At 41.5% G+C, this 13507-nt stretch overlaps 1 protein-coding gene across 1 annotated transcript in view; it reads right to left on the reverse strand.

Annotated features, from left to right (window-relative positions):
- LOC112922804 (aldehyde oxidase-like) overlaps positions 1-13507 on the reverse strand; it is an 86286-nt gene that overhangs the window by 4333 nt on the left and 68446 nt on the right. The window contains 6 exon segments of the mRNA XM_072742833.1: positions 2800-2914; positions 4150-4202; positions 5720-5794; positions 6484-6612; positions 8746-8813; positions 8816-8840. Of these exon segments, the coding sequence (XP_072598934.1) occupies positions 2800-2914; positions 4150-4202; positions 5720-5794; positions 6484-6612; positions 8746-8813; positions 8816-8840 (465 nt within the window).

Genomic DNA, 13507 nt, shown 5'->3' on the forward strand with positions numbered 1-13507 from the left:
ATATTTATTTGACTCTGTTCTGGCTGAGTGAGGTAACTTATTGAGTTCCACCCAGTGCAACAGACATAATCTACGACACAGAAAATGTTTATGGCCTTCATGATCCTTGTTGAAAAACTGTGGCTACCATACAACCCAATATCCAGAGTCCAGCTGGCTGGGTGACATTTACTGAAGCTCAGAGGGTACATCAGCCAGAAAGTCCCCAAATGTTATCTGCTATTATATATTTTTCATTTTTAGAGCAGAGGAAAGATAAATCTAAATGACAATGTGGTGACCAAAAGTTCCTGATACACTACAAATGAGGAATGCAGCAGGCCCGGCCAGGTTACTGGTAACACCTTGCTCTCTAGCAAGTCTGTACCTTCTTTTATGTGACATAATGCCTTCTGCCATCTGCCAGGACAAACAGATTCTACCTATAATTATTAAGGGGACAAAGGAAACTCAAGTTTTCTTATTTGTTTTTTTTTTTTTTAAGTTTTCTTATTTGATTTGGGACTTCCATCTAACATTTTTCTCAGGAAAATGAGAGAGTGAACCAGAACGTTTTATCATAATAAAACACTTTCTTATTTAAGGACATGATAAAATATAAAGTTCTCCATGACACCACTTAGCAAGCCTGGCCTTCCAGCAGACCAGTGGCCTCAGTTATTGGTGAGGGGAGGTGCGTTCATGCCGGCCGTGTTAGTGAAGGTTTTGTTTTCAAAGCCATGGACTGACTGACTGTCATTGTATTTTTGTTGTTGTTGTTGTTAGGGCTGAAGAGAGTGGTTCTAGGTTGTGGTAGCTGGCCTCCAAGGCAGCCTGCAATGGTCCCCACGTGCTGTGTTCACATCCTTATGTATTATTCCCCTCCCACACTCTACCAGGGTTAGTTTGTGAGATTGACAGCATATGCAGAAGTGCTAGGACATCAGTCCGGTGTTAGGTCATAAAGGACTGTGGCTTCTGTTGTGGGTGCTCTCTTACTTGCTCATACTCTCTTTTTCCTTTGCATCAGTCCCTCTGGGTTTGGAAGGCAGCTTGTATGTCCTGAAGACATGGAGACATCCCACAGAGATGTCCTTGTGGTATGGAATGGAAACTTCAGGCCAACAGCCAGTGAGAAACTGAGGCCTCCCAGCAACAAGCATGTGAAGGAGCTCGGAATCAGATTTTCCAGCCACCATTGAGCTTTGGGGTGACTGTAGCTCTACGTTACAGCTTGATAGCAATCTTGTGAAAAATCCTGAGCCTGAATCACTTAGATAAGCTGCTCCCAGATTTCTGGCCCTCAGAATGCTGTCGGGTTTAATAAATATTTGTTATTTTCAGCTGCCGAATTTGAGAGTAATTTGTTACACAGAGATAGATAAGTAATATATAGATGTAGGTTCAAAGTGAGGGAAATTTTGTAGAAATAAGAACAATTCTAACAACATAAGCAAAATGACCGAGAAAGAGGCCTTCAGGGAGGTCCCTGGTTCCATGTTATGTTACAGCATTTTACCTAGGTCTATACCTAACCTGAGCTACAGATCTAGCTTTTTTGAATGCATCTGATAAAATGACTATTTAGCACATCTCTTAAGATTGTTCAAATAAGTTATAAGAACACACCTTAGAATTTTATACCAAGGCTAATTATTGCCCTTGTTCTTAGATCCTAACAAGGCCAAGACATATAAAGAAAACCCAAGTGATTAAGTTTTCACCAAATTTTTCTTTGAGGGAGAAAGGATGCAGAAATAAGTTAGCATGAGAAAGCTTTCTACTGAACTAAAACAGGACAGCTATCCTATCAAGAAAGCCATGTTTAGAATGATCATTGTTTTGTCCCAGTCCAAGTTTCCCCAAAGTGATCTGGTCTGAGTTAGAATCCAGACAAATCAGATACTTTACCAGGCAGGCTCAATAAAGGTATATATAATTTCAAAGAATAGGCTGACTATAGTTTTAGAAACATACATGCTGGAGACCTGTTACATGACAACTTATATCTGATCATAATTCAAGATACAGCTACAAAGTACGTTTGGAAATATCAAGACCTAGAGCTTGCTTCTGGGTAAGTTTGGGTAAGTTTGGGTAAGATTATCACATGACAGTTGTGAGGGTATCACAGTCTCATTTAATGTATTAATGGTCATTTGTTACTATTGACAGTGGCCAGTCAGTAGCTTCATTTGCCCACAAAGATCCACCTATAAGAGGAGCACCTCTCCTTGAAATGTAAGTGTGTGTGTGTGTGTGTGTGTGTGTAAGAGAGAGAGAGAATGGGAGAGAGGGAGAACCTGTGTGTAGAACGTGTGTGTGTGTCTCCTCACTGGATCCCTTAAAAGCATAAGGATGCCCTTAAACTATCTAAAAAAGCAGGACCTAGCTCGATAAAAGATATCAAAAGTTGGCTACTACCTTCCCTGGGCTGGCCCTTCATGCTCGTTAGCAGGTTATGGATGCTTATGAAATCCTTCAAAAATGTCATAGGATGGCATTTCAAATAAGAGGTCAGGACAGTCTACATGAAAGCTCTCTTTAAGCTGTGTTTCTTCCTTGAAGTGGTTTCTTTCCTGATTCCATTTAAAAGGGCCAGAAAAATAAAGAAGAGAGGCCGCCAGTTGTTTTCCACAGAAGTAACCACAATACCAAGGCAACTGCTGAACTTTTTTTTTTTTTTTTTTTTTTGTGGTAACACAGAGAAATTGTCCTTAGCCAAATACATGGTGCTTCTATGATGCTCAGATAGATGGCATGTATGGAATTTAGGTGTATCTAAGGTACGACTTGAAGACCTCTCCAATTGGTACTGACCTTACGAGCGCCTGTCAGGTAGTCTGTTTCAACCTTGGAACAGGCAGCTCCAAAAACAAAATACTTGAAAGGATGGCCTTCGCCTGTCTCCCCATTCATGTTTGACTCATAACCTCTGGAGGAAACAGAATTTTTGAGGAGCGCTGTTAAATGATTAAGTCCCCTAATTGCAGACCCCGTTGATTAAACAGACCAGTCAGAGGCTGTGTTCGATTTGCAGGTACAGCAAACCAGAGGAATACGCTTGCACCATGATGTGCCTGCATGTAATGCATGCAACAAATCTGTTGAATAAACATCTACTTCTTATTAAACCTGCTTTGTCTGATAAAAACATTCAATTGCTCCCAACCAATCAATGACTCCTTATGCCTGGAAGTTAGATGCTCATCATATGACTATCCACCCTTCTGCTTTTAGTAGATATTAAGTCCTGCCACCTACTGTTGTCAGATTTGGGGAATTTCACTTGCGTTTTAGACCAGACGCTATTTCAAAGGTGTACATGTGCCTGTTAGCCTGTCATTCTGGCTCCCAGATTCAGCCTTCTGCTTGTAGGACCAGGCCCTTGGCTCTCATTCTTTGCTACTTCTCTGATCTACACAACCTGCTCTGTTCCTGACTCTTCTCAAGGACACCAGAAGAATGTCATGGTATAAGAGGAGCATAGGCCAGCAGCTTGCCAGCACTTTCTACCCTTCTCTCCTTTGTTTCTGCCAGCCTGGAGGTGGCCATGAAAAATGCTTCTGACACTTTTCCTGCTAGCCAGCCAGTGCCCTGGAATGCCCATGAGAACTAGCAAAATGACAAAATCAGGTAAGACTTTATGCATCACCCTGCTCGCTGATGGCTTTCACTTTCCATTAAAATAATTTGGTAATTATTTTCCAAAGTAGGTCAGTGACAATTGTTCTGCATCTTGACAACACGTGGTTATTGTCACATTTCTTCTTTTTTTTGCCAATCTAGAAGGTGTGAAATGGTGTTTATCTTATTATGGGTTTAATATGCATCCCCTTACCTTTGTTTCTTAATTTAAGGATACACTAAGTTTTCAACAAGAAAATCACCCACTGCTGTGGGTTCCAAGCACTAACCTCAGAGAACCCTCTAGTACCACTCCATATGATTCAAATCATCAGTTCAGCCATATTTTATTTTTGTGCCAATTTTTCCCAACAGAAACCTTTCTGGGCATTTGGATTAACTAAAAGCTAAATGTTGCTTATAACAGTGGATTAACGGAAGGTCATTCAAATCAATTTTTTTTTCCAAAATTGCAAACAGAAGTGAAACTCTTCCTCAAGCTCTTGCTATTTCTCATAGCGTGTGATTAAAAGGACTCTTTACCTGAAGTATCCAGTAGCTGAAAGGCTAATGTTTTCATCAAAAGCAGCTTGTGCCTGGGAAACAAGAGGAAAGATGATGCAGTGACGGTATTTAAAAGGATCACCTATGGCTTCAACCTTAGTTTTACTATATGTGAAATACAGCAAGAACCAAGCCTAATGTATTCCTTTCCTTACTCTCCACTTCACAAGCACTCGCAGTCACTGCTATAGTAACAGCATGTATTCAGGGCCTGTGACCTCCTTCCACAACTGCCAAGGTATGTGATACCCATAGACTGGACTAGAGCGGGCAAGGGGTGTTCTGTGGATGAAGAACTTCACTGGGTCTTCTGGAAAGACAGCCTATCCACAGGGAATGTTCCAGGAAACAATGGGTGGTTGAGTGTTTAAATACCAGGTATTCACTAGCCTTAGGAAAGTGGCATAATTCTGGTCCAAGTACCCAGGTCTGAGAAAGAAAAGATGAGAAGTGCAACCATTACAGGGGAAAGTGTGCCCAATGGCAGCATCTCATGATGGTGGAGGGCTGTCTTGCATTGTCTCTTCAGCCAGCCTCTCTTAGCCTTTCTTTAGCTCAGGAAACACAGAGCAGAGGGCAGACATAAATATACCCCCAAAGGACTAAGAGTTCCCATATGTATGAGTTAAAGAATGAGTCCTGGCTCAGTGGAGTAGCAGGAACCATTTCTAAGGAGGACTCCCCAAATGTTATTTCCCCCCCAACCAATGCTTTTAATGTGACTCCTAAAACGGCATGACACATACTCTCAGCTTTTACTGACATCCATTCTACACCATCTGGTACTTTATAACCTATTACTTTAAAAGTGTGCTAGCTGACTTTTGAATGTGTGTTTTCTCTTCCAATTAGGTTGTAAGTATATCGAAGGAAGCAGTTGAAATTTCTGCTGAATTTAGTGCCTACTATTGGTTGGATGCATATCCAGTGGCTTGGTCTCCTATTTCTAAACGAGTGCTTATATGATTTTTACTTTTATGGAAGGACCGTAGTGTTGTCTTTCCATTTAAGAACAGTGAAACCCAAAGAAGGAGAATGAACAGATTTACAGCTATTATCTAGAAAATACTCAGGATCCAGAGGAGGAAACATTAATTAGTTCTGGCTTAAAAGCAAGAGTTTTGGGACACCTGGGTGGCTCAGCAGTTTAGAGTCTGCCTTCGGCCCAGGGCATGATCCTAGGTTCCCGGGATCAAGTCCCACATTGGGCTCCCTTGTGTGGAGCCTGCTTCTCTCTCTGCCTATGTCTCTGCCTGTGTGTCTGTGTGTGTGTGTCTCATGAATAAATAAATAAATAATCTTAAAAAAATAAAAACAAGAGTTTTAGGTAGAAAAACCATCTTTTTTCTAATGGAGAATTTTTCCAGATGCAAGAGTTTCTCTACCATATTATGATAACATTTCTACACCAGACAGCCAAAGACCTCTATTTACTGTTATTTAACTGTAGTACTTTTTAAAGTGCCATTTCTACTGATATTTAATTCACACATTTCTCCTCCCTCCTTTTTTTTCCAACAGAAAACAGAAAAGTAATAGTGATTCTCACCCAATCTTTCCAAGTACCTTGAGGATTCTTGCTGATGATGGGTTCAAGGCATTTTAGAAGAGTCTGACAAGCATCCTAGGGATTATTTTTTAATTAAAATTATTATCATAATTTTAGGCAAACCACTAGATATGTGCCATTATAGAGGCTTATTTAAGAGGCCCATGGGACACAGAGAAGGTAGAGACCAACCTTTTAAGAGGTGTTATAAAAGGTTTCCCAGGGGTGGGGTTGAAGTATTAGCTGGTCTTAAAGACAGACCATCTAGGATGGGGGTCCTATAATCCACGCTAAGAGGTCAGGACTTAACCGAAAAATTGTTGGCAACCCCCTGACCACTGTTTTTAAACACGGCATGGTCAGATTTATTTTATGGGAAAGCTCACTCTGTCTACATGAAGTCAGAGTAAAAGGCAATAAAATTCACATGGAGGGACAGAGCCTTTTAATGGCCCTGGCAAGAAGTGCCAGTCTGAATCAAAACAGTGATATTCCTGGAACACGGAAATTGAAAGACACAGAGAAATTTTTGAGTAGAATGGAATGATCAGTGAGATGTCAGGAGTGAGGAGAAAAGGAGACGGGTTTCCAGCCCAGGAGGGCAGCTGGATTGTACCACATACTGAGCTTGACACTGAGGGAAAGCACATTTTTCTCACAGTGTGAGAAGGAGATAAGAACTGGATTAATTCTCAACATCTTCTGAGCTCCACCCATGTACCTGGTGAGGCTAATGATTTGGACGCCATTGCAATGATTTTTACTTTTACTGCCAACCCATTGAGATCCGCCACCACGGAACCTCCAGAAATATTTGTATTAGGGACAGTTTCTGTGCTTGTTCCACGCAGATGGATATTAGACATGGGCATCCTTAACTCACGACTAACCACCTGAATTTTAGAAGAGAGATTCTTTTTAAATACTCTGGTTAGTCACAGACCTGTGCACACACCTACATGGAAGCCCATATGGGAAGCCCCCATACATGCAACAGGGACATGAATTCTCCAGCCTTTACGAAAGGTTCTTTTCTAAAAAACTAGTAGCTAGTCTGGACCCTAAACCCTGAGTACATATTCTTGCTTTTCTGACTTTCTTATATGCAACAGCATCAGGAAGAGGAGGAAAAGCCAACACAGGAGGAAATGCTGCATGTCTTCATAATCATGAAATCAACACCTTTGAGGCCTCTCCTACCACCTCGCTCTTCTAAATTCTAGCAAAAGCTCTATAATCGGAAAAATGCAAATCAAGGCAATAATGAGGTACTATCATTCACAACTATTAAATTATCTAAGGTTTTTAAAAAATTCATAATGTATAATGTTGGTTAGTGGTGTAATGAAATGGATACTTTCGGGAAAACAATTTGGTAACACGTGTCAGTGATTTAAGATACATTCTGTGACCCAGTAATTCCATTTATGGAAATCTATTTTAAGAAAATAGTCATTGATTTGACCACAGGCTTACATACAAAAATATTAATTGAAGTATTCAACAATTGGAGGTGGTTAAATAAATTATACATATATCCACAAGCAGCCATTAAAAATCATAATTACAAAGAATCCTGAACCACAGGAGGAAGTGCTCACTCTATATTAGAATAGATGAAAAAAGAACAGAAATAAGCATGGGTGGGGAGTGGCAGGAAGAGAGAGAGGCAAACCAAGAACCAGACTTTTAACTATAGAGAATTGATGGTTATCAATGGTGGGTGGGTTAAATGGGTGATGGGCATTAAGGAGTACACTTGTCCTGATGAACACTGGGTGATGTATGGAATTGTTGAATTACTATATTGTACAGCTGAAACTAATATAACATTGTATGCTAAACTAATATGACTGTATGCTAACTAACTGGAATTTGAATAAAAATTTAAAAACACACATAAAAATCAGGATACAAAAACTACATAAACAGCATGTTAGCAATTTTCAAAAGAGAAAAAAGATGGAAAGACCTCAAAACACTGCTATTGCTAAGTAGTGAAATTGTTCAGTCTTTTAAAAAAGTTTTTTGCCTCTTCCAAATGTTTTAAAATCTTTAATATTACTATTATTTGCAAAATAGAAACTACCTAAAAATTAGAGTAAATGAACCAAAAAATGGGTAGACTTTGATTAGAAATACTAAATGTGCTTTATATTTTCAATTGTTCAAAGTCCTTACTATAAAAAGGGCAAAAAACAACACAATGTATCAGAATTTACACATCTTTTCATTACCCAGCAAAGGTTCAAAAAGACAACTCACTTAATAGTAGTATTCCCCTCTCTGTGGAAGTTTGCATAATGCCACTTGTCTTTTACAAAACGCGTACATTAGTACCTGTTTTTGCTAAATGAAATAAATCTGGAGAGGATTTTTCCCTTTTAGGAAAAAAAAGTGAAGAGCAAAAATTCTGAGAGTGTTTGTTCTGCACATGGGTTTGGAAGCAGTGCTCACCCCAAGCAGCGAAAGTGGCATCCGAAGCTCCTTCCTGGGGACGGCCAGAACTTTGAACTGCATCTGTCATCATCTGTACTTTATCCCGATTTATTTTGTACATCCATTAGCAAATCAGAATTACTAGGAGAGGTTATTTTGGGGGGATGCGGAAAGGCTCAAAAATATTTTCATGTGAATTAATGGCAATTACACCTTTGCTTTATGTCATTTTGGCTTGGAAAAGATTTCAAAGGAATGCTCTATTTTTGGATGGCGGGAGAGACCTGTATACCCAAAGGAAAGCAACAAATTAAGACACAATTTTCTGCAGCAATAAGAAAACCTGAGTTTAAAAAAGAAAAAAAAAAAAGAAAACCTGAGTCTCCTCTGCCACGTTCTTTTAGGGTGTTCAGTTACAAAACTGGCTGGTTTATCCAGTTTCTGTTAACAGCTTAACAGTTTAAGACGTCAAAGCTAAAATCTCGTGTCCTTTTTATTTTGGAACAGAAAATATTCACCCATGGCTTTTCTCTCATACATATAGCTACAAGCACACACCCAACTTAATCCAACTGTCACATACTTACCTGAATCATTTTAGTATGGACCCCCTGACCCATTTAGATTCAACCATCAGTCACCAGCACAGACCCACCAGGTAAATGTGAACCAAGGCAGCAGCCTAACCAGAAAAGAGGACAACAGTTTCCATGATATTTAAAAAAAAAAATTTATGTATTTATTCATGAGAGACACAGAGAGAGAGGCAGAGACATAGGCAGAAGGGGAAGCCGGCTCCATGCAAGGAGCCCAATGTGGGACTTGATCCCAGGACTCCGGGATCACAACCTGAGCCAAAGGCAGACACTCAACCACTGAGCCACCCAGGTGCCCCTCCATGATCTTTTTGGTGGATATTATCATGTCTTCTCAATTAAAACATTTTCCCTGGGGAGTAATGTATTGAATTATTGAATTACATATTGTACACCCGAAACTAATATAACACTGTATGCTGATTATATTGGAATTAAAGTTAAAAACAGGGCAGCCCTGGTGGCTTAACAGTTTGGTGCCGCCTTCAGCCCAGGGTGTGATCCTGGACCCGGGATCGAGTCCCACATCAGGCTCCCAGCATGGAGACTGCTTCTCCCTCTGTCTCTCCCTCCCTCCCTCTCTCTCTCTCTCTCTCTCTCTCTCTCTCTCTCTGTCTCTAATAAATAAATAGAAAATCTTAAAAAAAAAAAAAAGTTAAAAACATGTAACAAACTGTTCTAAGCTCACAGACATACAGAACAGGCCATGGGCAGAATTTGACTCCCTCTATAGTTTGCCAACCCTTACTTTACTAGTTTAATGTTAAATGATAACAAGATGTCAGCATAAAAATTGTCCTCAGCAACCAAATATGCACTTCACTGTCAGTCTATTCTAGAAGGTATTAAAAGTACCAGATGAAAATAAATAAATTAATTAATAAAAAAAAAATCTTCCCTGGAAATGATTCCCTCCTTTCCATCTCTTGCCAAAATATACACAGACACTTCTCCCACTGCCCTGAGAACACTGAGCAGAGCCAGGGCAGTGCGGGGCAAGTGCTGCCTCATGATGACTCCACAAGACGCCAGGCTGTCACAGGATGGCTTTGAGGCTGCGGCAGGACTACGTTCCTTAAGCTACTATTTCCTCATTAAGACATTTGAGGATCTCCCTAACCCAGAGTGGAACAACAATCTAGGTTTGGGATTTGTTTTTTTGTGACTGTAAAAGTTGTGCAACTTTGCATTGTAAAATGCCAAGTTAAGCATAGATAGGTCACGGCAGGAGAGAATTGTTTACATGAACGCATATTCCCATAGTTTGTAGGTCTGTTGTAGAGAAGCAAAAAAAGACAAATCCAAATAAGATGGGACAGACAGACATTATTGCTACAAAATGAGCTAAGCCCACTCCAAATTATCCTGGCACAGAATTTCAGAGCTTTAGTTGGAAGAGAACTTGGAAGTAATCTTATCTAACTGTACAGCTCCCCATGGGGATCTGGAAAGAACCAAACTGCTAACACAGAATTAAAGGCTTCTGTAATCAGAAACATCCAGACTCTAGCTAAACATGTTTTATAATCAACAAGAATGTGCCTTCTTGCAATTTTGTCCATGCTAGACTAAGGGGTATGAAGTTATCCCAGGAGGGCTACAGAAAACAAGGATGGCGTTTTCACTTTAAGTCTCTAGTATAAGAGCAATATTAGTAGCATGTGGTCCTAGAGAAAATGCTTCCAGTGGTTCCCTGTGGTTTAGGAAGCCCTGCAAGTTCAACTGGGAGAGGCCAACCTCATAGGTGTGGTTTGGACCAGCAAGGGATGACTTAAAGCTCTGTCAGCTTTTAATATCTGTCAGATATTAGGCTTCTTAATACTTATGCATGGCATAGAAATCTAGGATCTGTAAAGGCAGAGTTTTAAGAAAATTCTAGTAACTAGCTATTATGTATATAATGAAGCGAAAATTTTAGTAAGCCTTCATTGCTCAGATAAGTTATAAACAACCCTGGTCATAAATGAAAGTTAATGGAGGGCAGCTCCAGTGGCCCAGCGGTTTAGCACCGCCTTCAGCCCGGGGTGTGATCCTGGAGACCCAGGATCGAGTCCCATGTCGGGCTTCCTGCGTGGAGCCTGCTTCTCCCTCTGCCTCTCTCTCTCTCTCTCTCTCTTCTGTCATGAATAAACAAATAAAATCTATTTAAAAAAAGGAAAGTTAATGGAATCACATGACAATCACCAGATATACCCAAGAAATGAACTACATTCCTAGATCGATTCTCTGACCACCAGAAGGGTCTTCATTGCCACTTGTGGGCCATGGGCCACACTTGGAGGACTGCCTCTTATTAGTATCCAAAGATTTACATTATTCAGTGAAATAAAAGCTTCTAAGACACTGGCAGTGAAAATGGGCTCTATTTACCTGGCTCAGCAGGTGTACACTAGGGATGTATTGGTCACATAGAGACATAGGGATACACTTTCTCAGCCCAAGGGAGAATCTCAGAACCTTGAGGAGGGCATCGTTGCCATGATAATCATACCCAATCTTGAGAAGATGCAGCAGAATGTATTTTACTGTTTGTTCACACATCACTCCTGGAAATATCATCTCTTGTGACCCTGACCATTTGTTCCCAAAATAATAAAGCTAGGTGGTGGCATCCCCTCCAGAGAGCCTAGAGCTGGCTGCCCTGGTTGCTCATCAGATGCCAGGTAATGGCAGCTGCAAGGGCTGCTCCTGGGCTCCTTTCTATGCCACTTCATTGTTCTCTGCTAGAACAGAAGCCCCCTGAAAGGAAGGGCCGGGTCCTAGGGCATCCTTGGAATGCAGCATAGTATCTCACACATAGTAAGTGCCCAATAAAAGTTTGATAAATGAATTTACAATAGCATGAAGCTTTTAAAGTCTGTATTTGGCCTCCTTGGCTCTGCAAGCAATTCAGAAGTTGCTCGTGGCAATTTGTAGCTGGCACACGTGCTAGAGTTACAATTAGAGCGGATTGTGCATTTTCTCCATTGTGTGGCCCTGCTGGCAACAGTCCTCCGCCTGCGTGTCCAGGGCAGCATTTCTATTGGAGACTGCTGAGTAATTTGTCCCATGTGCTGCTGCAATCCCCTTGCGTCGTTTAAAATGTCAAATTTGGTTCAGTTAAGTGGCACCACCGGATGGTTCATTGTTATCACCACAAAGGAAAATTCTGCAAAGCTTCATCTATGAAATAGGCACAACTGGAGCATTAGAACAGATGGTTCTCCAACACAAATCGGGGACTTAGTCTGTGAAATCTCAATCATCAAGCAGGGACTGCCGGGGTCGGTGAGCAGTTTGCTTTGGTTCCACAGATTCCCCAAATGTCTCAGCCACTCCGGTATCTGAGTTGATACCCTGTGTCAGATGCCACACTAAGGTGGTACGGATGCGGAGGTTAATTAGATCTTGTCTGCTCATCGGTGTCCACAGGCTGGTAATTAAATACATCAGAGGGAAGGAACGTGTGAGCCCTTCAGCTGTCATGGGCATGGGGCTCCGCTGCTCAGGGAGACACATGGAATGATAAAGACATGTGACTAGAAGGCCTTGAAGTCTAATCCTCATTCTGTCGCTCAATAACTGGATGTCCTTGGGCAAGAGAGTGAACACCTATGCCCTTCAATTTCTCCTATAATACAGAGTCACACCTACCCAACAAAGGTGAGATAGGGGTTAAATGACGTGGACATTATGAATCATCCAGCCTTCGGCCTTTTAATATCCTTCCTAGTTCCCTCCTCTTTCCAAGTATGGCTTCCAGAAAGCAGCTTGCCCCATCTCGGACTCCTGGGTTCGGCCCTATGCCGATGTTTTCAGCATGGAAGCTGGTTTCCAGGGAAAGATGGGTAGGACTGGTGGTTTGAGGATGAAGTCATACTGCTGGCTGTTATCTGGCTTCTTCCCAGGTGAGCTGAATCCCATCTCAGTTCCTACCAAAAGGTAGGAGGCAGCTTGGTGTAGCTGAGAAAACACTGTTTCTAGAGCCTCTCAGACTGGAGCCTCCAGCCCCAGCCCTACCTATCTCCAGATGTGGGGCTTCAGGCAAGTTATTTTAGCTCTCGAAGCCTCAGTTTTCTCACGACTAAATAAGGCTACAAGTCTTCTAGGTTGTGATCCTGGCTGGTCTGCTCAGGGACGGACTATCCTCCTTCTGAATAATCTTGGTTTTGCCTTTATTACTCATCCACAGCCTCTGAACTGTCTCCCTCATCTGAGTAAAGTGCGTGCAGATGACTAAATGTCTCCGTGTTGTTTCTGCCATCACAAACAGGCGAGGAATGGGAAAGCTGCAAAAAGATTACCACTTGTATTGTTACCATGCTCCTTTGAGCCACCAAATGTCTGTGACCAAGCATGAAACATTCTAATGATCATACCAAAGCTGAGCCAGGATGGTTAGGTGAATGGATCAGTATGGGCATGAAGGAAGGACCTCCCTGCCTGTTTTTTGTTTTTGTTTTTGGCCTCCTCTGCTCCCTCAATACACAGCATACTTACTAGTGCTCCTCACAGTTCCACCCCATTTGTCCTTAATCTGTCATCACTCAAGGCACCGGCTATTCCTTCTTCATGGCTCAGCCAAAGGTGTGAATTCTGCAAAGGGGAGTGACAACAGGTTTGAGGGCTCTGCTGTCTTCTCCAGTAGATGTATGTATACAAATGTGTTTGTAAGAATGTAGATGACAGGGGTCCCACACCACGGCTCTGTAGTGAGCTAGAGTAGAGCGGATGCCTACCTGTTCAGGTAAGTTTCATTCAAGAATACGGAGGC

The sequence above is a fragment of the Vulpes vulpes genome, chromosome 16 (genome assembly GCF_048418805.1).
Source record: "Vulpes vulpes isolate BD-2025 chromosome 16, VulVul3, whole genome shotgun sequence".
Classification (NCBI taxonomy): Eukaryota; Metazoa; Chordata; class Mammalia; order Carnivora; family Canidae; genus Vulpes; species Vulpes vulpes.